This window comes from Heloderma suspectum, chromosome 3 (genome assembly GCF_057233095.1).
Source record: "Heloderma suspectum isolate Gila_16-S chromosome 3, 16-S_ref, whole genome shotgun sequence".
Lineage (NCBI taxonomy): Eukaryota > Metazoa > Chordata > Lepidosauria > Squamata > Helodermatidae > Heloderma > Heloderma suspectum.
The window spans coordinates 105,242,660-105,267,986 of record NC_139460.1 but is presented as its reverse complement, the minus strand read 5'-3'; the positions used below and the strand labels follow the sequence as shown (position 1 = coordinate 105,267,986).

Below are 25,327 nucleotides of genomic sequence, written 5' to 3'. Positions count from 1 at the left end.
TGGGGCTGGGTGCTGGGAGATCCGGGTTCTAGTCCCCACTCGGCCATGGAAGCTCACTGGGTGTCTTTGGGCCAGTCACAGACTCTCAGCCCAACCCACCTCACAGGGTGGTTGTTGGGAGGATAAAACGGAGAACAGGAGGATAACGTAAACCGCCTTAAGTTCCTTGAAAGACGAAAAAAGGCGGGATATAAATGCAATCAATCAATCAAGAAGCTGCGTCTGGCTTTGATCCTTTGAAAGGCAGCTCGTCCAATCAGCGCCCCCCTTGCACCACAACGCTTCCGATTCAGTCACAACGGGCACCGCCCCCCCTCCCCCCCTGCTTGGGTCTAACACAGCCACGCCTTTCCTCACAAGTGCCGGTTGCATCAGCCAGGCCCGGGGTCCTTCCAGGGGTGCCTTTCTTCTTGCCTGAGGCGATTCCGAACTCCCCTGAAGCCGCCCTCCGGACTGAAAAGAGGCGGCGGGGTGAAATTCTGCTCCTCGGCGTTTCCTAACGTCGCCTGGCTTTTGGGGTGTTGCCGGAGAAAGCGCTGTGTCCTGTAGCGAGGGGTCAGGCAGGCTCGGCGGGCTCCTAACTTCCTTTCGGGCAAGATGGCGGGGGATGAAGCGGGAGTGACACTGGGGCAGCCGCACCTCTCCCGGCAGGACCTGAGCACCTTGGTGAGAATGCGGTCCTGGGGAGGGGTCCCGTGGAAAGTTGGGGGGTGCGCGTAGGCTGAGGGTGCAGCGTCCAGGAGGATGGGGTGGCCTATCCTTTCCCAGGCAGGCAAAGCGGTGGACGGGGATGGTGGAATCTGCCGAGCCTCGACCTAGCTGCTGTTATCCGCCTCGCCTTCCCTCTCCAAGCGTAGTTAGGAGGGGAGCGGGGGCCTTTTTGATAGGATGGAGGCCAAGCGCTTCTCCCGGGAGGTGCTGGACTGGGAGTCCGATGATATCGGTTCTAGGAAACCTGGTGCACGCTTCATTCTCTCCGGCCGCCCCCCAAACAGCTTGACTTCACTTTGTACGCGAACGCGGGTTTTAGGCATGACGCCAAGCGAATGGGAATTCTGTGTTCACGAGTCTGTTGCAGCCAAATGAGAGGAGTCTCCCTGATACATCTACATCCAGATTTTGGTGTCACATGATTGCCATTACAGGGGATGTTTCTTTCTCTTTCTCCCTCCCTTGCAATAGCATAACTACAAGAAGGTGTAACAGAAGTCGGTGGGGTGGGAGAGAGAGACTTGGTGTTTAACTATATGGGGAGATGTGTTGCCACTGGACATGAAGCCACGTGCCTAATATTCAGAGTCTAGTAGTTGCTTCTGTTGAGAGAAGCAAGATGGCAGTAGTCTTGGTTAACAAGTACAGGATGTATCTTTCATTTGACAGTGCAGTTTTGATATATTTATATTTCTGTACTTTGATTTGTTGGATGTTTGATCACAAAATCCTTGATGAAGGATTGTGCTGCTTGACCACACTGTGAGTTTACGTTGCAAATGTGGTCATGAGCTAGAGATACTTAAATAACAAGACTGCTGGAGGGAGCAATCCTATGGCCGCTAGTCAGCAGTTAGATGGCCGTAGGATATGTAGTTTTCTGGGAACCGACCTCCCCCCCCCCTTCTGCGCTGCCTCACAGGCAGTGTGGAATGGCCCCATGCTCCGCATTTGGAAGACACATCTAGCATGTGTTGTCCAGCAGCCTCCTCCCCCACTCCGCCTTCCTGCAGCTAGGCAACTGAAATCGGCTGTCTAGCCGCAAATGCAGGGCAGGAGAAGCACGGCGCAAATGATCCCCTCCGTGCTTCTCCTGCCTTGCATTGGATAGGCAGTCGCCTCCAAGTTTGGAGGTGGCTGTCTATCCCCATGGGATTGTGCCCTAAACTAATCAAGTAGCCTTGGGCTTTTTCTGTCTTGAGTTTCTCACCTGTGAAATAGGAATGAGTGCTGTTATGTCAGGGCAATAATAAGAAAGCCTGTAAAGCACTTTGTACAATGGGAAACTATATGGCAGGGGTGCAGAACATTATTTGGGTGGTGGGCCACAAGGCCCTCTACCAGCTGTATGATGCTAGTGGGCATGGCCACAGCCACTGATATTGCCCCACCACTCACCATTTTAGCCTTTCTCTGTGTCTCTCCCAGCATGGTGAAAGAGATGGAAGTGGGTGGAGCACCTTCTCTTCCCAGCACCAGCCGAGTCCCTGGGATTCTTCCAGGGGGCAGAATGTTCATGCTGTCTGAGGATGATGAGAGTTGTAGTCCAACACATCCTGGGGGCACCAGACTGGGGAAGGCTATAGTTATAGAAGGAGGTTTAAATATAGACTTAACCAAGCGTGTTACTTAGTATTAGTGAACTGAAAACTTGTCATCCTTACTTCTGAATGCTTCTACATTCACTGTTCTTTCAGTTTTAATTTTTCATTTCCGTATTTTGGAAGAAAGCAACTAATATAAACAACTGCAGCTCTTTTAGAAAATATGTGTAATATGGTGCTTTGTAAGTCTTTGGAAGTCACTGAGGATCTGTTCCCTACAGGATGTTACTAAGTTGACCCCTCTGTCTCCAGAAGTCATCAGTAGACAAGCTACAATTAATATAGGTAAGTTATAACAAATTTAACTAGAGAAGGTTAAAGTGTATTAATTGCATGCTACTTGAGGCCATGGTCCTTACTGTGAACTGAGGTGCCCTTAGAAAGTGCTATAAGAGTTCTGGTCTCTTCCCAGATTCAAAGTCTAAATCCAACACAAAATTAGGTGTACTTATATCCCATTGGTTTTAATAGGACATGCATGTAACTCTGCATGTAGTCTAATTACTGTTCATTAATTGGGGTCACAAATCAGAATACTAATCTTTCTTTGTCCCATCTTAATTAGTACAATAGAGATACATCTATCTTGTCTACATTGGTTGATAGAGGCTTTACTGTTAAGCTTCTCTGAACTTCCTCCTCCTAAGGATGTACATGCTCTATGGCTTCTCTTGTTCCATTTGTTTTAATTGCCAGTTAACTAGTCTGACTTCATTTTTGTTTGGGAATCTCAAATAGTGTTTCTTCTCTTCGGGTTCAAATATTGCACAAACAGAGAATTCCCTTCCTGAGTTATGTTGCATTCCCAGTAGGTGTCCTTCATTTGGTTCCCACCCTATCTGCACCACCCTGGTTCTTGCTTAGACCTCTCTCCTTAATTATGCCTTGGTTCTGGGTAATGTGTGTTATGCCCAATGTTTGTTTCCTAGGTTGTATTTCACCTGCGTGCCCATTCCCATGCTCTGTTCCAGCTGGGTTTGGTACACTGTGCCAGTGACAGTTATTCGGTATGAGGCTGTGATGAGTAGCACGAAGGAGATAAGAGTATACACTGAGGGATGCCTAGGTAGTCACTTTACTCTAGGAATACCCAAGGGTTCAAGTATGCCTAGTGGGGGCTTTTATTTTTGTCTCCAAACAGCAGACTCATGCCGTGTCAAATTGCTTTTGAGAGTTTTGTCAGCTCTGCTAGTAGTTTCACAAGTAGTTTGCTATGTAGCCTATGATTCTGCTGTTTTGAGAAATGCACACTCAAACCCTCTTTGGATCAGCTGTGTGTTGTTGTTTTTTATTCCAGCTTAAGTTCTGATGTTCATAACTGTGAGGTACCCCCAAGCATTATAAACCCTTTCAAGGTGGTCAAGCCCCTCCATAATGAGATATACAAGAGCTGACCTACAGTATTCTGTAGCTTCGTGCTCCCAGCTTCAAATTCTGTGTTTTTCCTCTAATTGGTTAATGTGAAGAGGCAAGGGTTGGTACACAGAGGATATAGCCTGAAGTTGGAATAATTGTTTTAGGGGTTAAATGTAACATAAGAGCCATGCTGAATCAGACCAGTGACCTATGTAGTCCAGGATTCTGTTCACACAGTGGCCAACCAACTGCCTGTGGAAAGCCCACAAGTACGACACGAGTGTCCTGTCATCTATTACAAACAAATTAGCAGAGCTTTGTACAAATAGTCCAGTCTCTTGGTTCAGAGGCATGGGTATAGCCTGATGAACTACGAGGGCTTTTAAGATAGATTCTGAAGGTCTGATCAAATCCATGTCATTTTACTCTGTAGAGGATTTCTGTGAAATTGACAAGTCTTTGTTTTCAAAATCCAGGTACAATTGGCCATGTAGCTCATGGAAAGTCAACAGTAGTAAAAGCTATTTCTGGAGTTCATACTGTCAGATTCAAAAATGAACTGGAACGAAATATCACTATCAAGCTGGGCTATGCCAATGCTAAGGTTTGTCACTACCATGCATCTAAGAAGCAGCCTCTTTTTATTTGAGTCATCCTTTTGCAAATGTTTAGTACAAACCTTCATTTTGACTTTTCATTGCAGATATACAAACTTGATGATCCAAGTTGTTCTCGACCAGAGTGTTACCGATCCTGTGGGAGCAGTACACCTGACGAATTCCCTACAGATATTTCTGGGACCAAAGGGAATTTTAAACTAGTCAGGTGACATGACTTGTTCCACCTAAATGCTTTAGTGTTTGTCCATAGTTGGGGTTTTTTTGCTGTGCAAGTATACTTAAATATCGTTCATAGTTTAAATGCCTGAGTTTGATATATAGCTGTCTTGACTGTGTCTACAGCCAGTATTGGCCTTGATGCCAATGATTTCCATCCACCCTTAACAGCAGAGCTATGTGTTGAACTGCTCACATGGCAAGGAATTTGGCTCTGCTAATGTGAAACCTTGAAGACTCCTTCTAGCAGCTGTCCCAACAGGCAGGGAATGCTGGAGAGGCCTAACACAATTGCTCGCTCCTCCTCATCTCTGTGCTCTCAGGAAGGACAGAGCTGTTATCTGATTGGCCTGGGATAAGACAGAGCTTTGCTAGAGGGAAGACACTGTTGGCTGTTTAGGCTTTCTCTTGTTATGGCTGTGTGATACTCTGCCATAGCAGTTTTGGAGGAGGTGAGTAGGACTGATTGGGTTGTATCCAATAGTGTTCTGCCAATGGAACAGACACCGCTAGTGGATTGAATAGTCAAATTCACGAGGTTGTCCACATCCCACCCAATGTGCTTTGGGAGAAGGGAAGCTCCTGCTGCGCAAGCGGAAAGCAGCTTGTGTAACTATTGTTTTAGTCCATTCTTTCCTTGGCAAAGAGCTGATCTGCCAGGAGTGAGTCTGATAACAGTGTCTTCCTTTCCCAGAGCACAGAGATGGAGAGGGGGCAAGCACATGCTTCGTGCCTCTCCAGCCTTCCTTACTTAAAAGGATAGCTTCTGCAGAGCTGAACTGCTTGGCTCGAAGACTAAGTGATGGGAACTGGAATTGAATAAATGAGTGAAATTGGGAAGGGACTTCACAGCTCTACTATATTTTGCATGCTATATTTTGCATACTATATTTTGCATGAATCATCTGGTACTAGTCATTTTCTGTGGATGAAAAGACTGAGACACTGGATTTGTTGCTAATATTCTCAGTCAAGCATGTTTGTAAATACTCCTGAGCTTGGTTTGTTTGGGAGCATATTGCATTTCTCAGCTGATTAAAATTACTGTCAGTAAGGAGTGAGCTCCGCTGAATGCGGTAGGACTTCTTTAACTCTGCAGTCTTGTGTTAACTCAAAAGAGGAATTAATTTGGTTCAGCTTTTAAACCTATACAGTGCAGGAGCTACCTATCTGAATTCTGCAGTTTCTTCATGAATAAGAAGCTAATGTTAATGAGATGTTCAAGGTCCCTCCCTTGATTTGCACATTTGCTTTAATGTGTAGTTATTGCATGCTCCTAAAACTTCATACCTTCTAATCAATTTAACTAAACTGCTCATCTTGTTTGTGAATAGTGCTTCTTACTTTGCTTTTCCTTCCTTGTGTGATAGGCATGTCTCCTTTGTGGATTGTCCTGGCCATGATATCTTGATGGCTACTATGTTGAACGGAGCAGCTGTCATGGATGCAGCTCTGCTGTTAATAGGTAATTATTATTGTGGGAAATTGACACTTTGTGTTGGTATAGCACTGTGACGTCTTAATAGCTGGCTAGCATTTTCACTGTTCATGAATCCAGTTCTGATTGAAAATATAAGATGCATGATACTGAGTTCCATTGGAATAGCTATCATTCTAGAAGATAGTAGTTTGTGGGTGGGTGTAATTATATGCACACAACACACATTCCTAAAAAGTGAATGTTTGCATGCATATTCACTCAACAGGAAGCCAGGATAATGCTTTTGCCTGGGAGCTGCAGCCAAGTGGTGGCAAACCTGAATTTTGTGCCATGAAATGTGTGAATCTGCCCTAATTTAGGACTAGATTAGATATGATGCTATTCTTACACTTAGCAATTGTGTGATAGTTTCTTTTTACGTAAATAGCAAGTGCAGGGGTCAGATCCTGATCAGGACCTAGGTTGGGGGGCTTTTACCCTTTGCTCCCCTACGGTCTTGCTCTGGATAATTGCCACCTCCCCCCATACCTGTTGATTACATTGGAAGGAATGTTCCCAGTTGGCACCAATGGGAGCTTTCCATCCAATGGAAAGAGCATATGTGTAGGGGAATCCAGAATGGGACACTGAAGGGCACAAAAGCTACAATCCCTCACTACTGTCCTGCCGTAGTCCCAATCCAAATATGCCTGCCTGTGCCCGCTACATCTTTAAAAAGAAATGATTTGCCCAATGCTAATTGCATGAATAGTATCATGTCTAGCTTGTTCCTCAGTGTCTAAAGTAGTAATGGCCAGCACTTGTGTTGGTGGAGAACTTCAGAATTTCAGTTTTGCATTTCTCCTGGAATAGTACGTTCAAAAGATTTTCAGGTTCATGCACTGAATTCCGCACGTTTCCTATGTATATACACTCGTGGCCATGTCAAAGAGTGAAAGCAAAGGTGACTCCGTATTAATAAACCCAGGTTTAAAAAGTGCAGAAATCCAGGAGTGTGACTTATTCCGAATTGCTGTAAAGATGCATTTCATGCATGATGTAATACTAGACAATTTGACAGAACATCAATAATATTTACTGGCAATATAATTGCCTAGATAAGGAAACACACCAGCCCAATTTTAGGGATGTACGAAAGTCACTTACCTTTTCGAAGGGTGAGATTTGCAGTGGGGTGGGAGGCGCTCCATCCCTCCCCCCGAAATCCTGGCTGGCTGGCTCTGCTCTGCGGAGATTCTGCGGAGCCGCTGGCCAGGGCCGCCCACAGCCGGACATCCGTAGCCGTCGCCGTTTGCGTCCCTGTATTTTGCCGTGATAGGCATCGTAAATATTTACGTAGCCTATCACGGCAAGCAAAAAACAAACAGCAGACACAAATGGCGGCGGCTGTGGCGGCTGCCATTTGCGTTCCTTTTTTTTGCCGTTTTAGCCTATGTAAATATTTATGTAGGCTAAAAAGGCAGGGGAAAAAAGGGAACGCAAATGGCGGCCGCCGTAGCCGCCGCCATTTGCGGCCGCTGTTTGTATGTTTTTTTGCTTGCTGTGATAGGCTACGTATTTACATAGCCTATCACAGCCTCCGCAGGGACGCAAATGGTGTCCCTGCATTAGCTGTGATAGGCTATGTAATTATTTACATAGCCTGTCACGGCTATGATGGGGAAGCGAATGGCGGCCGCAGACGCCATTCACAAGTCAGCGCGGACAGCAGCAGGTAGGTACTCCGTTTCGCGCACCTTTCGTGGGGTGGGGTGGGGGCTTCGTTCCGCCACAGATTTCGGGGGGCCGAATGCACTGGCATTCGGCTTCACCAAGATCCGTGGCAGAATTCTCTGACATCCCTACCCAATTTGTAATAAGATGCAGCTCAAATCTGAGCTTCAAGCTTCTGAATAACTTTGCTTTCTGGTACTCAAACATGCTTGTAAACAAAGTTTGGTGAATTGAATTACATCTGATATTAAGCAGGGGTTACAGTCTAGTTAAGTGAATCTCACTGGTAGGATTTCAGTATCAGATGTTCAGATTATTCTTATTAAGAAACTAATAACCCAGAGGAAGATTAGAAGGGGTTAGTGTTCTGCTTCTTGGCCTGTCATTAAGGAATCTGGCCAGGCTCCTATAACCTTCTGAACCTAATCACCTGTTGCTTTTTCTTTCCAGCTGGCAATGAGTCATGTCCTCAGCCACAGACCTCAGAACACTTAGCTGCTATAGAAATTATGAAACTGAAACACATTCTAATTCTACAGAATAAGATTGATTTGGTAAAAGAGAGCCAAGCCAAGGAGCAGTATGAGCAAATTCTAGCATTTGTGCAAGGTGAGTTTCGAGGGGGGAAAAACAGTCAATGCCAGGTCTATCCTTGTATTTCAAGCAAACTCTTTCCCTATTAGAAATCCTTTGTTAAGCAGTTAATTGTATTTTAAAACATGGCTTTGTGTATTACACCTTTTTATTTTTAGATACAGGAGTAGGCATGATGTTTTGGGCTACAACTCCCAGAATCCCTGACCATGCTGGCTGGGGCTTACAGGAGTTATAGTCCAAAACATCTGGAAGGCACCAGGTTACCTATCCCTTCTTTAGAATGTATATTAGTGAAAGCTATAACTCATTTCTATTTTCTAAAGATTATTGTAATAGGTTTTAGAACAGGTTGGCAACATGGCACCTCCCAAGACCCCCTTGACTCCCCCATGCACCTTCCTCAGTCCCAAACAGTGATTATCTCCCCCCCCCCCCATACACACTGCCTACCTCACCTCTGCGGCAGTGATGTTGGGTAGAATTTTTTCCAAAACAAAAACTTTTCCAGTGCTTTATTTTTCCACAAAAAAATATCCATTTCATAACTACATTAGTAACAATGAATGGATGCTGATTGCAAGTACTATATTAGGCAACCATGGCGGTTTCAGAGTTATAATTAATGTTTTTCAGGTGATTATCTGTAGCAAATAATGTGAGGTGGTTGTTGTTGTTGTTGTTGTTCAGTCGTGTCCGACTCTTCGTGACCCCATGGACCATAGCACGCCAGGCCTTCCTGTCCTGCGCTCTCTCCTGGACTGCGCTCTCTCCTGCACTCTCTCCTCTCTCCTGAATATGAACTATGTGCTCAAGTTCATATTCATTGCATCGGTGATGCTATCTAGCCATCTCATCCTCTGCCGTCCCCTTCTCCTTTTGCCTTCAGTCTTTCCCAGCATCAGGGTCTTTTCCAGGGAGTTTTCTCTTCGCATTAGGTGGCCAAAATATTTGAGCTTCAGCTTCAGTATCTGTCCTTCCAATGAGCAGTCAGTGTTGATTTCCTTTCGGATGGACTGATTTGACCTCCTTGCAATCCAGGGGACTCGTAAGAGTCTTCTCCAGCACCACAGTTCGAAAGCATCGATTCTTTGGCGCTCAGCCTTCCTTATAGTCCAGCTCTCACAGCCATACATTACTACTGGGAAAACCATAGCTTTGATTAGATGGACCTTTGTCAGCAAGGTGATGTCTCTGCTTCTTAGTATGCTGTCTAGGTTTGCCATAGCTTTCCTCCCAAGGAGCAAGCGTCTTTTAATTTCATGGCTACATTCACCGTCTGCGGTGATCCTGGAGCCCAAGAAAGTAAAATCTGTCACAGCTTCCATTTCTTCCCCTTCTATATGCCAGGAAGTGATGGGGCCAGATGCCATGATCTTGGTTTTTTTAATGTTGAGTTTCAAACCAGCTTTTGCACTCTCCTCTTTCACCCTCAGCAAGAGGCTCTTTAGATCCTCTTCACTTTCTGCCACTAGGGTGGTATCGTCTGCATATCGGAGGTTGTTGATAATTCTCCCAGCAATCTTAATTCCAACCTGTGATTCATCCAACCCGGCGTTTCTCATGATGTACTGTGCATATAAGTTAAATAAGCAGGGCGACAATATGCAGCCTTGTCGTACTCCTTTCCCAATTTTGAACCAATCGGTTGTTCCATGTGTGGTTCTTATGTGAGAATACATTTCTGTAATTGAAATACATATATGTCTCAGTGTGAAATGGAACTAATAAATAGTGACAGCGAAATTGAAGGTGTCTCAACTGTACTGGAAGACTTGATCTCTGTTGAAATAGATGAGCTGTTGTCAGCATATCATGCTCAGTTTTCTGGGTTCCTACTCCTAGCATCCCTGCTGACAGATACTGGTAGTTGTAGTCCAACATATCTGGAGAGAACCAGATTGGGGAAGGCTGACTTAATGTGTCAAAAGTTTTCAGTGCCTTTGTTTCTTTCTTAAATTTAAACAATGCAATTGTCTTTACATTTTTACAAGTATTCCAATAAAAATGTCTACATAATATAACATTTAAATAACATTGAGTGTGCTTTAATTTTTCCCCTCAAATATTTCAGGTCAAATACTTCTGGTGCTTTGGGACAAAAAATTAACATTGGGTGCTTCTTTAGCTTTATTTATTTTACTTGTATTTAGGAAGGATGCCAAATTAGATCTCTCTCTAGTGATTTTCCAATGCAAACTGAATTTTTTCAGTGCAAGTGACCCTATGCAAATTAAGCTAATTTGCAAGGAAAATTTTCCAATTCAATATTTTTTGGAAACCCACACCACTGCTCTACGGAGCCAAAGCCCTAAGGAGGACACAGCAAGTCAGCAGATCAGGTCCTGATCTGCCGACTTCCTGTTTCGTCCTTAGGGCTTTGGCAGTAACTAGGTGAGGTAGGTAGTGGGGGTGAAATCACAGTTCAGGGGTGGGGAAGGTGCGTGGTGGAGGACAAGAAAAGCAGGAATCCCGAAAGTAAATGCCCATAGGCCAAAATTACAAATGTGCCCAAGGGCTCGAAAAGATGGTCTGCCTGTTTTAGAGGATGAACATTGAAAAATCTTTGGCTCAGGCCTTAAGCTGATGGGATGCGGGGAATCTTCTCCTAGTGCTAAGTAATGGAGCAAGGGGTCCATTTAGTATGTTTGTGTAGTACAGCAGAGACTTAGGCACCAAAGTGCTTAGGGTTTATAGTGCAGGGGTGCAGAACCTCAGGCCTGGCAGTCAAATCCAACCCATCTGGGGTCTCAGTCTGGCCCTCCAGGATTCCCCAGATGGCCATGCCCCTTTCCCCCAACCACCAGTCAGGGTTTGGTGGTTTCCTGGGTTGTTTATTTTTCCGCCATTCTGAAAGGTTGAAATGCTTCCCCTAAGGCTTAGTGAGAGCTTAAAACTAAAATATGCTGGTATTTTTGGACCACCCCTTTTGCCTTCAGCCCCATCCACCACTGGAATGTGGCCTCCAAGAGCTTCTCCAAAATGGAATTGAAATGGAACTGAAAGAGGTTCAGCACCCCAGGTTTAGTGCATTAAGCTGTCTGTGTAGCATTTCTGGGTGGCTTGATTGACCATTGGCTTTGTGCAAGTATGTAGTCCTCTTATGTGAGCTGCAACAGGGCTCAGTTGTACAACCACACCAGGGATTCAGACTGGCAGGCCAATTTATAGCACTTCTGTCTGTGCAGCATCTGAAATTGGTGTTGGTTCAAGGCACTTTATGCCATGCCATTCCTGTTTGTAGAGATTACTCCTGCTAGCTTCCTGTTGCCATGTCATTGTGAAAAGTGGATTTTATAACTATAGGCTTTTGTGTCCTGTTTTTTTACCTGCTTAATCCCATAGATTCCCATAATTCCTTACAACCCAATTACTGAATTTTCTGTTTTGATGGAACACTTAGAAGCATTTCTCAGACTCTGAAATAAATGCATCTAAGTGTTGCACCCAAAAGAGAAAATTCAGTAATATTGAAAACAAGTCATTAATACTGAAGGATTTTTCTTTAAAAGTCCTCAGATCATTCTAATCTGCAGAAGGCTCCCAGATAAAAGCTTCTTGTTGCCAATGTCCTTTACTCATCTATTCTCAAGCAAAGTTTTGAACCTGAGTCATCTTTTCTAATGCTAGTCATTGCACCACGTCGGCCCTAACACTTTTACAGCTTAATCCTAACTAGTGATGGGTGAGCAACCCTAGTCTGCCTCCCCCCACCCCAAAGTTTTATCAGCTTTGTTTGCAAATACCTAAACAAAAAACAAAAAAAAAACCTTAGGCTTTTCAAGCATTGTTGAGAGAAACTACACCTTCCCAAGGAAAAAAAAATCTTAACCTTTGAGAAGGGAGGGCTTGCTTGATTCAGTTTGGGAGGAAGAGAAATTTACAAATCCCATGCTTCCTGGCAGGAAATAACACTCCTGAGCATGTTCAGAAAAAGCCTTTTTCATCTCTAGCAAAATCTCCCCATTGTTGGTTACCTCTACCCTTTTCTCAAAGAGAGGGCGGACAAATCGTGAATGCTATTTCAAGCTGAATGGAATTAGAAGAGGTCTGAGCTCAACTCAAAATGGGATGAGGTTTTTGAACTGTGGGAGTTTGTATTTCAAACTTCCTAATGGCAAAGTTGCCCTCTTACCATACATACTTGGAAGTAAGTCTCATTAATTTATCTAGGACTTTACTCTCTCTACCATAACAATGGTCTATTCAGACTCCACATGATAAATTTTATGTGAATTTCATTTGAGAATGATATAACACATAAATGGGATGGGATTATGATTTTTCCCCTCCTCCCCTTATATGGTCCCACTTTCTGGATACCCAGCCAATACGTTCCCTGGGATTGAGAGAGATACTTGAGCTAGTAAAAGTCTTTCAGCTGTCCTAGTGGGATTTTTAAAATGTTTTATCTTTCTTTGGAGCAGCAGCCCCTCTCCCCATGCAATAGTGCAAATTGCTTTTTAAACTCTCCTGCATTAAAAAGTAATTTAACACAAGGCATGTGGGGCTGTTCAAAAAACACAAATCCAAAGCTTCCTTGAACACTAGTTTCTTTGGATCTTGGCCATCCAGACATCCGGTTTCTATGGAGAATAACTAATTTACTACAGATTATTCTATTATGAGCCAGTTCTTTTTCTTTCTAGAGGACTTCTCTGCCTCTACAAGCTCAAAACGGTGTAGACTGTTAATGTAGATCTAGCTAAATTGCATAAATATTGAAGAACAAGGTTTTTGTTTTTTGGGGTGGGGTTGCATGCTCTTAACAGTTGTGCATTGTTCTGTACACTAAAGAAAAAAGTAGGAATTGCTTTGTGATATAGCTAGCTTTATAACATGTCAGATGCCATAACTAGTGCTTTTAAGCTGTTATAATACATAATTATCTGTCAAAATAGGTACAGTTGCAGAAGGAGCTCCAATTATTCCAATCTCGGCACAGCTGAAATACAACATTGAAGTTGTTTGCGAGTATATAGTAAAGAAAATTCCAGTGCCCTTAAGAGACTTCACATCTGAACCAAGGCTTATTGGTATGTCGTTTTGTCGGACTTTGTTCATACGTTTAAACTACATCTACTGGCCTACAATATTGGTATATGGAAAAATGATGCAGTTAGAATTAAATACATATTTAGAATACAGGTGTAAAGGTAACATTTTCATGCAAGTCCATAGACACATTAATAGGAAATATTGTAATATAGGGGGGGAAATGCATGAGTTCAATCAATTTGGTTGATTATGAAACTTGCCCCAAACTCAGTTTAAAAAAAATGAAATTGACATTTTCTTGCAGGATTACAATTCAGTAGGAGATACATTTATATAATTTACATCTTTCACATTAAAAATAGTGTGTGCTTATATAACAGATCTTACCAGTTAATTACTTCATAATGGTATGACTTTGCTTTTGTAGTTGCATACATCATGCTTAACAGGATAACCCTAAGAATATCTACTGGGAAGTAAATCCCACTAGTTTCAGTGGGACAATCCTCAGTGAGTATAGCATTGCAGCCTTACAGTAGGTTACAAGTGGAGTTCCATTATCTGTAAAAGATAAAATTAAATTCTCAAGTCACAAACTACAGCACTGTTTGGCTCATGCAAGGGGAGTGTTAACCTAGTACAATTTTACTTCCCTCTCCCCTTGAGCAGTTGGCCCCCATACCATATCACAAACTCCTTTTGCAACTCTCCTCATCTTAACAAAAGTTGCTGTGTAGCTTGGGAGTTGCTGTTCAAAGGGGAAAAGTCTGAAATCCCCTTGGGGCTCCCAGAAATAGTTATGTAGTTCTTTGGATCCTTGCTTCAGTCACTCTGTTTCTTTTATTAGGCATATGTTCATAAGTGGGTGGTCTGCCTGAGAGGAACTGTGTTCCTGGTTCTCCTTTTGTCACCGGAATGTCTGCTTTTGAGCCCTTATGATGAGTCACACTTGCATAATGCAGTATGAGTCTATCAATAAGTAGTGATGTAGAGAAGCAGTTACTCCTGTCATAAAATTCTAGACAGACACTTGTTAGAACAAGTAAAGATTTTCCACCTGCACTGTAACTTTTATGCGTTGGACCCATAGGTTCCCTTCCTCCTTTGGAAAAGAACCTTTGGAGCCAACCAGCCCTATATATAAGCAATGGGTTGAATCTAGAGATTACATGGAACTCTGTGCAGCAGGGCCTTCCTGCTCCTGCCTCCCATTACAGCCTACTGTTCCCCCGTAAAAGCCATTGCTCAGGGTTGATGGACCCTCTGGAGCAGCATGGGAGGGGCTGCAGCAGGATGAGGAAATCGGAGGAATTCAGCAGGACTGCCTTACACAAGCAGAAGTGCTTGCGTTAAGACTGCTCTGAGCCAAAGCCATTGTTTAATCCTGCTTTTGACTGTAAAAGTTCACTTCTCAGTTCAAACAAATTTCTCCAAGTTGTCTAGACTTTGGGGGGAAAAAATAAGTCAACTAGTCTGCTTAGGTGTTTAAATGTCTAAATTTAATTCAGCAATAGAATTCTTGCTTTGCTTCAAGTACTCTATGAGATTTCCATGTATCAGGGGTAGGGGTGTGTGTGTGTGTGTGTGTGTGTTGATATTGAGGCTGATGTTGAAGACTCCTTGGCGTAATTTCTTAAGTTTATGTCAATCTAAATGGTGATGATTTGTAAAAACTATAGCTTGCACTTCGTGTGTGCTTATCACAGTGGTACAACACTGAATGTAGTTTGGTCAACAAGAAAATGTTTTGGGAGAAAAAGACTTGGTGTTTATTGCATCGAAATTGAACTTTACGTATGAGTGAGCATTGCATGTGTGCCTAAGCAAGTGTGTCCTTCTCAGTTATTAGATCATTTGATGTCAACAAGCCTGGATGTGAAGTTGATGACCTGAAGGGAGGTGTAGCTGGTGGTAGTATTCTAAAAGGTGTATTAAAGGTAATGTCTATTTCTTTCCATTTCTGCCTCCCAAGATACTACTGATTATAGTAATGCACACCATCTGCATTTATGACATCAGCCCATAGTGTCTTGGGTGTGACCTGTGAAATTTGTGGCTTTTTTTCTCGGAACAATGGCTCCCATACCATATCACAAATGACAATACTCCCCTTTGTTTCAAATGGAATTTGTCATGTTTGAGAAAGATGTTCATAGAACCATAGACTAGTAAGGTTGGAAGGGGCCTATAAGACCATCTAGTCGAACCCCCTGCTCAATGCAGGAATCCAAGTCAAAGCATCCCTGAAAGATGGCTGTCCAGCTTCATCTTGAATGCCTCCAGTGTGGGAGAGCCTACTACCTCCCTAGGTAATTGGTTCCATTGTCGTACTGCTCTTAACAGGAAGCTTTTCCTGATGTTCAGCCAGAATCTGGCTTCCTGTCACTTGAGCCCATTATTCTGTGTCCTGCACTCTGGGATGATCGAGAAGAGATCCTGGCATTCCTCTCTGTGACAACCTTTCAAGTACTTGAAGAGCGCTCTCATATCTCCCCTCAGTCTTCTCTTCTCAAGGCTAAACATGCCCAGTTCTTTCAGTCTCTCCACATAGGCTTTGTTTCCAGGCCCCTGATCAGCTTTGTTGCCCTCCTCTGAAACCTCTCCAGTTTGCATCATTCTTAAAGTGCAGCGCCCAGAACTGGACACAGTACTCCAGATGAGGCCTAACCAGTGCTGAGTAGAGGGGAACTAATACTTCACATGATTTGGAAGCTGTACGTCTAGTAATGCAGCCCAAAATAGCATTGGCCTTTTTTGCAGCCACATCACATTGTTGGCTCACATTCAGCTTGTGATCTACCACAATTCCAAGATCCTTCTTGCTTGTAGTATTGTTGAGCCAAGTATTGCCCATCTTGTAACTGTGCATTTGGTTTCTTTTTCCTAGCTGCAGAACTTGGCATTTATCCCTATTAAATTTCATTCTGTTGTTTTCTGCCCAGCGCTCCAGCCTATCGAGATCACTTTGAATTCTGTTGCTGTCTTCCAGGGTATTAGCTGTCCCGGCCAGTTTTGTGTCATCTGCAAATCTGATCAGCATTCCCTGCATCTCCTCCTCCAAGTCATTAATAAAAATGTTGAAGAGCACTAGGCCTAGGACTGAGCCCTGTGATACTCCACTCGTTACCTCTTCCCAGTTTGAGAAGAATCCACTGATAAGCACTCTTTGAGTCCAATTCTGTAGCCAACTGTGGATCCACCTTATAGTTGTTTCTTCTAGCCCACTTTGAGCTAGTTTGCTCATCAGGATATCATGGGGCACATTGTCGAAAGCTTTGCTGAAGTCGAGGTATATTATGTCCACAGCGTTCCCACAGTCCACAAGGGAGGTTACCTGATCAAAAAATAAGATCAGATTTGTCTGGCAGGAATTGTTCTTGACAAATCCATGTTGGCTTGGAGTAATCACTGCATTGTTTTCAAGGTGCTTACAGATGGATTGCTTTATCATCTGCTCCAGAATTTTCCCAGGGATTGATGTCAGACTGACTGGTCTGTAGTTCCCAGGTTCCTCCTTTTTGCCCTTTTTGAAGATAGGGACAACATTAGCCCTCCTCCAGTTATCTGGCACTTCCCCCGTCCTCCATGATTTCTCAAAGAGAATAGACAGTGGTTCTGAAAGTTCTTCTGCCAGTTCCTTTATTACTCTAGGGTGCAGTTCATCTGGTCCTGGAGATTTGAACTCCTTCAAAGTAATTAGGTGTTCCTGGACCATATGCCTGTCTCAAGCTGCAATCCTGCCCCTTCAGCCTGTACTTTGCCTTTGCCAGGGGGCTCATAGACCCTCTTTTGGGAGAAGACTGAGCCAAAGTAGGAATTGAGCACCTCCGCCTTTTCTTTGTCAGCTGTTATCGTTTTGCCATCCTTATTTAATAGCTGAACCACCATTTCTTTCCTCTGCCTTTTCTATGCATGTAGCTGAAGAAGACTTTTTGTTGCTTTTAGCATCCCTCATTAACCTCAGCTCATTCTCAGTTTTAGCCTTCCTGACACCATCCCTGCAATTCTGTGCTACCTGCCTGTACTTTTCCTTTGTTGCTTGGCCATCCTTCCACTTCCTATATGTGTCCTTTTTGTTTTCAGGTCATCTCTAAGCTTTTTGTGAAGCCACATTGGCTTCTTCTGTTGTCTTCCACCTTTTCTTCTTGTTGGAATTGTTTGTAACTGTGCCTTTAGAATTTTGTTTTTTAAAAACTCCCACCCATCTTAAGACTCCTTTTCTCATTAGAGTCGCTTGTGATGGGACCTTATCATTGTTCTGAGTTTATTAAAATTGGCTTTCCTAAAATCCAGGGTACACATTTGGCTACACTCGGCTTCTGCTTCGTTTAGAACCAAGAACTCAAGTATAACATGGTCATTTTCCCCCAGAGTTCCTGTAACTACCACTTTATCCACTAAGTCATCTCTGTTGGTTAGGATCAAGTCAAGGATAGCCGATCCTCCACTTTCTGTAGGAGGAAATTATCCGCCACACAAGTCAGGAATTTCCTGGAGGGGCCATGTTTTGCAGAATTTGTCTCCCAACAAATATCGGGGAAATTGAAGTCCCCCATTACTACTACATCATGCTTCCTTGAAACATTGGCAATTTGCTTTTCAAAAGTTTCATCCTCGTCTTCTCCTTGATTAGGTGGCCGGTAGTAGACTCCGGCCACCATGCTCCTTTTATTCTTTGCTCCATTTATTTTAACCCCGATGCTCTCGATGGGGCTACCAAGCTCATCCTCCTGTATTTCTGTGCAGAGATACGTATGTGTAACATATAGTGCAACTCCACCTCCCTTTCTGTTCTTCCTGTTCTTTTTGAACAAGTTATGAACAAGTTCAGACCTCCTTTGGGCTACTGAAACTACTTGTGAGGTTCTTTGGATCCAGGGTTATGATTTCAGTTTCCTAATTTAGTATCCCTAATGCTGCTTTAAAAAAACAAGAGGGGGAGTTTTAATTAAAATAGAGTACTTCTTACTAACTGTAATCTTGAGTTTAAGTGGAAATTCCCTCCAATTTTACTAATGTATGATCAAATTTTATTTTTAAAGAAGACTGCTGCTAGGGCTAAATACAAATAAAGGCAAAGTAACAGTTACCTATGGGTATACAATACAAGCACGCACACACACACACACACACACACACACACACAACTGAATATTTGTGGTAGCAGTGAAAGTAATAGCCATGTAAAAAATGTATTTGCCTTAAAACATAAAAATGTCAGGCAGACATAAGATGAATTTCATGGCATTACAAGTAAAGTCTATACCTCCGAAATATGAAGCAACGCTTCGGTCTAGCATTTTATCGATGTCAATGTTTTTCTTATAAAATGCATTTTAGTTCCACACTGTAAGTTATAAGTTAATATCGCAAACTTAGTATTTTGTACTGCCAATTAGCAGCACACTGTTTAGAAATGGATATTGTGTTATATTATATAACTTCATTTATCCTCTGTTGATAGGTAGGCCAGGAGCTTGAGGTGAGACCTGGCATTGTCTCAAAGGACAGTGAAGGAAAACTTATGTGCAAGCCCATTTTCTCCAAAATTGTATCACTCTTTGCAGAACACAATGATCTGCAGTATGCTGTACCAGGAGGCCTTATTGGTATGTTTCTGTTTCACATTAATGCCCTTCCTACCTATTTAAGAGATTTCGGAGGCTTCAGGAATAAGAGCACATCTCTAAACAAACATACAGTTCCAATAACTTCCTCAATAAGAGGGATTTCTTTTCAGGATTACTTCAAGAACTCCTATAGAATATAATAAACCTTATGCAGCAGCAGTGTTAAGAATTGGGAGGGAGAGGAAAGCCAAAGTTAGTTTGTTTTGGTTTCTGTCCATCCACTTAATGGTTCTGCTTCTTGGCTAAAGGGGGAGAAAACTATCACTTTTGTTTGCCCTGTAGGTGGCAGGCTTTTTTCAGTAGTCATCCCTGAAATCATCTGGAATTCAGCAAATTTTATGGCATACATACACTGTCACTTCCTTACAGAACAGTGCAAATAGTGTAAAAGAATAAATCTGGTACCAAAGAAACTTAAAATTAAGAGGTATTAATTATATAAATAGTTTAATCAGCATGGCAAAATCTGGGAGAATCAGAGTTGCATAGCTCTTGCAAGCTCCAAAAGAATAAGTGAATAACCTCAGTTCTTAAGGCACTCAACTCAGTTGACCTGGTTTGCATGTAATGGCAACAAATTGTAGATTAAGTAACCCACAATTTGCTGCAGTACATGCTGCTTTCGTTTTGCATAATCAACCTCTCTGGCTCAATCAGAGAGGTTGATTCATGCCATGGGAACCCAGACACAGTGACCCAGTTCATATGTAATAATGGCAAATCATGGGTTAATTACCCCACAGTTTGCTTCACACTGGATACACTCCACTGCCATTTTACATATACATTTTACGATAGGTCTGACCAGGGGTTGCTACGTGATGTCTGAATCCGGACGCTATAGGTTAGTCATGGGTTGAATAACCCACAGTTGACCTAACAACTAATTGTTAACTGTAGGTTCTTTAATCCACAATTAACCTATAGTGTGTGGATTGAGACATCATGTAACAACCTCTGATCAGCCCAATCAGGGGTTGACGATGCAGAGCGGAAGTGGCACAAACTGCAGCAAATCATGTGTTAATTAACCCATGATTTGCCACTGTTACATGCACATAGGGCCAATTCTTAATTGCAGTAACTTAATGATGCATGAAAATGTGTTGCATGTTTCAAATATACTCAGAAGCATTTTGTTGTTAGGTGTTGGTACCAAGATTGATCCAACTTTGTGCCGAGCTGATCGAATGGTGGGGCAAGTTCTTGGTGCAGTTGGGGCACTACCTGAAATATTCACAGAACTTGAAATTTCCTACTTCTTGTTGAGGCGACTACTAGGTGTCCGTACTGAAGGAGACAAGAAAGCTGCAAAGGTTAGGCACTTTCCATGTGCAACTTGTGGGGGAAATTGCAGTTCTTTTTAATCTTTGGCATTTGAAAGTGATGCTTTTATACCTTAAATTATAAAAGTGTTATCTGACTTTGAGATCCTTTACCACTTATTTCAGGTGCAAAAACTATCCAAAAATGAAGTCCTAATGGTAAACATAGGATCACTGTCTACTGGGGGACGGGTCAGTGCAGTGAAAGCTGATTTGGGCAAAATAGTGCTAACTAATCCTGTGTGCACGGAAGTAGGAGAAAAAATTGCCCTTAGCCGAAGAGTTGAGAAACACTGGCGGTAAGTTGGTTTGAAATAATGTCAAAATGGGATCACTAAATGATAGATTATTGCAGTTTTTCTAATATACTTCAGATTTGCGTAAAACACAGGTCTTGGTGGCTTAATATAACACACATGACAGAAAACAAAATAAATGAAGGGTTTAGAGTAGAGCCCGTTCTACAAGATGGGAGGAGGTACTTAGATAGCAGTCCATGGTATTTATCTACAGACTGAGCAGTGAAAACAGCCTTACTTGGGTGTATACACCAAAGACAACTACTTCTTCAGGTTCTGAAGAATGAAACATGGAAAGTGAGTGGATTTCTTAGAGAAAGATACTATAAATAGGGAAGGAAAATATCAGATACCTAGTCCTCTATTCTCTGTGAAAGAAACCTTAAAGCAAAATCAAATAGCTAGTTATTATTTGTAACTTTTCCCTAAATACTTTTCTCCATTCTCACTGCTGTTCAGTTTCCAAGGTTCTGTTTCCAAGAACAGTATTAGGCATCACAAACTGGACCTGTAACAAAATATTGCAGTATGGAGTGCTCCTGTTCAGCCATGCCCTCTTCCAGAATACTCTGTTCAATTTCTCCCTTTAGTTTTCCACTTACGTTCTCCCAACTGTCAGTCAGATTCTGTCATCACTGAGCATACTCGGTTCTCACTGGGGTCTTTTGGAGGGGGGATTTGAGGGTTTTTTTGAATTTTTATACTTCTGCATACCTTCGTATTCCCCAAAGTTGCTGACACTTCCCTTCTTGAGTGTAGATGGAGCCATTTTGGCTACTTAAGAACCAGTACTTGGAGATGGCTGTTAGCATAAATAATGGTAGAAATGCCAAGATATAAGCGAACATCGAATATTGTACTATTCATATTCCATTTATGATAATATTGGGATTTCAGATATCTATGTTGTACTATTCATTCATTGCTTTATTTCTAAGCAAAGCAAGCATTTAGGTAACTTTATACTATGCACTAAATCGATAGTGACTTTTTAAAATTCTAGTGCTTTTTAAATGCAGCTTTAATGATTCTAAACTTGTTTTCCTGTTTTGCAGTTTAATTGGCTGGGGACAGATTAGAAGAGGAGTGACAATCAAGCCTACAGTGGATGATGACTGAAAAGCAGAAACTAGAGCTTCACTTCGTAAAAGATGAAGTGTGTTTTCATATACTTGGGGGTGCATTTTCGGCGTGGAAGCGGTTCCTGACAATATCCACGTTATACCGGAAATCAAACCTCTTACTAAAATTCTAGTCAGTATCTGCAATAAACATATAAACAAATTGGCAAAAGATGGATTTAATTATCCACAGTTTTAGCAAAACTAAACTTGTCTCATGTTTAATTTATGTCAGTTTGTCTGAGACTATTTGGGGCTGGCTTATCTAATTTTAAACATTGTAACTCAGTACCCCATAATCTGTTTTGAAATAAAAAATATTGCTTATTTTTTCATTTAATTCTTACAAGTACTTGAGTAGCAAAAAGCTGAAAATATTGTCAGTGAAAGAATTTAAAAAAGAAAATAAAACTCCTTGGAAGATCAGTTCCCATTCTTGCCCTATACCTTGTTTTGTGTGGCATTCAGCTTTCTAACAAACCTTTTCTTTCTGCAAATTATGGCATTTTGCTTACATTTATAGTTAAATTGCTCAGTCACTGATCTTACTTGCTTTGCAAGAGATGTTCCTAAAATCTGAAAGGGGCATAAAATGCTGTGGGGGAAAATTATGAAATTCCACTATAAAACATTTGCTACTGTAATGATCAATATACAAAGAAAGGAAATGGCAGATACTTTAAAAACCAGAAACAAATAATTAATCCAACCAGTTTTTTTAGACCCAATGAATAGCTGTAAATGTGATCCTTATGCACTTGGAAATGTACTGAAATTGGTGTTTACAATTGTCATGTAAATATCTTCCATGGTTCATCCCAATTGAGAGAGCTTGTAAAAATTGGAGTTCAGTTAGGAAATGTTGGTATAGATAGAACTTAAACATATCTACTGGTAGAAAAATCATACAACTCAACAATCTGATCCTACATTGTAAAGCACTGCTAAGCAGGCAAAATAACCCTTGAAGAATTGGTTTTCTATGCTGTTGTCTATTGATCGGAAACTTGTGCAGACAACAGAAATAAGTGGGCAGTTGACAAGGCAAGGGAAAGATAATTCTAACTTATCCCTGTTTGGAGGCATAAATGCCTCCAGGATTTGGGATGTTTACCATGCGGAATGAACAGCAAACTGTCCTGCACATAGCAGTTTTAGATGCCTTTCTCTGTTCTGGCCCTAAAATACATGTTATGATCACCCTGCATCAGAAAACATATAAAGGAAGATATGACAATTTGAGAAGCAAGGAATAAACACGCCATCACTTACAGACCTAGAATTTAATTCATGGGGAAAGCAATCCTGTGTGCCCTAGACAAGTGTCTAGGGATTCTTCGGTTTTCTGGATAGGAGGCCGGAGACAGGGCTCCAACCTCATTGCCAGGAAACTCTGCTCCCCTCCCCCTTGTAGCCGGGTCGCCCTGGCTCCAACCTTGGTTCCCAGAAACCAAAATATCCTATGGCCCTCAGGGTCTAGTGGTCATACGATTGCTCCCTTAATTATGATGCAGTACTTAATCTAGGCATCTTTCATTTCTGAGAAAACTTTACTAGATGCGGAACATCTACATAATTTGAAATTTAGCTGTGTCACACATGGAAGTTTAATGTTCTTGCCAAACAGGAAATAACTGGGATGCTTGTAGTTCATGTGCAATAGTTTCGGGACAGCAGTGGTCTCGGGTTACTTCCAAAGGTTTACCTGGGAGTAAGTCCCACTGAACTCAATGAAGCTTACTTTTGAGTAAACATGCCTAAAATTGCAGTTCTGTAAGAACTTGCTTGGAAGGGGTAGGAGAGTGATAATTGCCACTTTTCCTAATGACTTACTTGGTCAGCAGTTTAAGATTGCTGTAGATACACACACTTAATGAATCCTCTCATTGAAGTTTTGAAATATAACATGGCCCCTGTTTAAACTGGTACCATTTGTCATGGTCCTGGTGTAAATGTGGCAAGTTTGTAGTACAGATATAGCCTAGGACTTTCACAGTGTTTTTGTGAGTAGAATGATCTGAAGCACTTATATTTTTTGTATTGGTCTCCAGGGGACCCCTTAACTGGTGGGGTTGCTCCTGAAGACTACTTGTCAATTAGTGCAGAATGCTAACTTCTGTGGCCATGTAGAATCATTGCATTGATTTTGAAGGAGCTGCATGGACTATTTGTTTCTGGCCCTAATTCAAGCTGTTTCTGCTTACCCTTTAAAGTCCTTAAATAGCTTGGAACCAAAACACCAAATGGGTGCCTCTTCCCATATGAACCTGCCTATGTACTAAGATCTTCAGTTGGGGCACTCTTCTCAAGTGTTCCCTCATTAAGGAAAGCATGTTATGTATCAAGAAGGGAGCCTTTTCTGTGGGGTGCTGTTTTTATTTGTGATACTTCTATCCTGCTTAATATAATAAAATCCCTAAGCAGACTGTGAAATACTCTTCCCATTGAAGTATGGTGCTGATAGTACAATCTTTCCAGCGCCAGGTTAAAACGTTATCCAGACTTTCAAAGTTAGGTTATGTGATCGCTCTGCACTGCTATTTTAGCTGCCTCTAAAATGTTTTAGTTTTTGTTTTTTCTTGGTATGATTAGTTTTAGTCATGCCCTTCGTACACTGCCCTGGTATCAATAAGGATGAAGTGGTTTAAAAGTGCTTTAAATAAATTTATTCCTTGTACCGTATACCAAACCCTGAACATATCTGGACTCTTACCTATTTTGTATACCTGTATCAAAATCAGTGTGTACACACAAGCAGTGGAGTTTTTTGGTCACATGTACAGGGTCAGATTTATTTTCCACAGCTTTGTGTGATGGGTTCACATTTATTCCTTGGGAGTGTTCTCACTGCTATATAATCTTTGTGTCCTATCACTTTTGAACGACTTTAAAAAATACCAACAGTGCACATACAAACCCACTTCAACTTCTGGTAACACCTCCCTTTGATCTCTCTGAACAGCAGAACTAGCCAAGGTGCTCTTCATCCCAAACAAATGAAAAGACCTGTTAGGTATCCAGAATATACATTAAGACTAGAAAAAACGTATGTCTGTTTGAATTTTAATAACTATTTTGTTTGATGCAAGGTATTTTCATTTCCTGTATTCCTTGCAATCAAAATGGCTACAAACTTGCCTTTTATGTAACACCTAGAATGGAATGGGACCGGAATAGGATTGTCTGGGGGGAGAAGTAGTAAACAGCCTTTTCTGCCTTCAACAACTGTCTGATAGCTGAATACTTAGCAGGGGAAGTTTCTCATCACCATCTTCATACCTAGAAAAGATTTGTTAAATTTCCACCTGCCAGGCATCATTAAACACAGGAGCCCTATTCTCCCCCCCCCCCCCAACTATATATAACCTAGGATACACTTTTGTCACTTTCTGAACTGCTCTGGAATGGCTCTGAAGTTAGGTGCCAACCAAACACACTTGTATAGCAGTTAGGGGTTTATTTTTTTATATATACTGGCTTTCATCAATGACGTCAAGGTTGATTATAAAAAAAATAAACATATACAAGATGGTACCACCTAAAACTGTTCCTACTTAGGACTTGAAGTTACTACTGCATTTATGGCTGAACATCAGGAAAAACTTCCTGACTGTTAGAGCAATACGACAATGGAAGCAATTACTTAGGGAGGTGGTGGGCTCTCCCACACTGGAGGCATTCAAGACAAGGCTGGACAGC

At 42.0% G+C, this 25,327-nt stretch overlaps 1 protein-coding gene across 1 annotated transcript; it reads left to right on the top strand.

Moving 5' to 3' along the window:
- The first annotated feature begins 585 nt into the window (after positions 1-585).
- EIF2S3 (eukaryotic translation initiation factor 2 subunit gamma) lies at positions 586-24,000 on the top strand. Its single transcript, XM_084844010.1, has 12 exons — positions 586-666; positions 2,537-2,600; positions 4,148-4,275; positions 4,375-4,496; positions 5,878-5,972; positions 8,112-8,270; positions 13,157-13,291; positions 15,096-15,190; positions 18,718-18,862; positions 20,030-20,199; positions 20,335-20,507; positions 21,563-24,000. The coding sequence occupies exons 1-12, from the start codon at positions 598-600 to the stop codon at positions 21,624-21,626; spliced, it is 1,419 nt and encodes a 472-aa protein (XP_084700136.1). The 5' UTR covers positions 586-597; the 3' UTR covers positions 21,627-24,000.
- Positions 24,001-25,327: the final 1,327 nt, after the last annotated feature.

Bases quoted from the DNA above. Each gene is read 5' to 3' on its own strand.
- EIF2S3 (XM_084844010.1), top strand. From the start codon at position 598: ATGGCGGGGGATGAAGCGGGAGTGACACTGGGGCAGCCGCACCTCTCC. The intron at 667-2,536 runs GTGAGAATGCGG...TGTTCCCTACAG, and splicing joins GGCAGGACCTGAGCACCTTG to GATGTTACTAAGTTGACCCC. The intron at 8,271-13,156 runs GTGAGTTTCGAG...CTGTCAAAATAG, and splicing joins AATTCTAGCATTTGTGCAAG to GTACAGTTGCAGAAGGAGCT.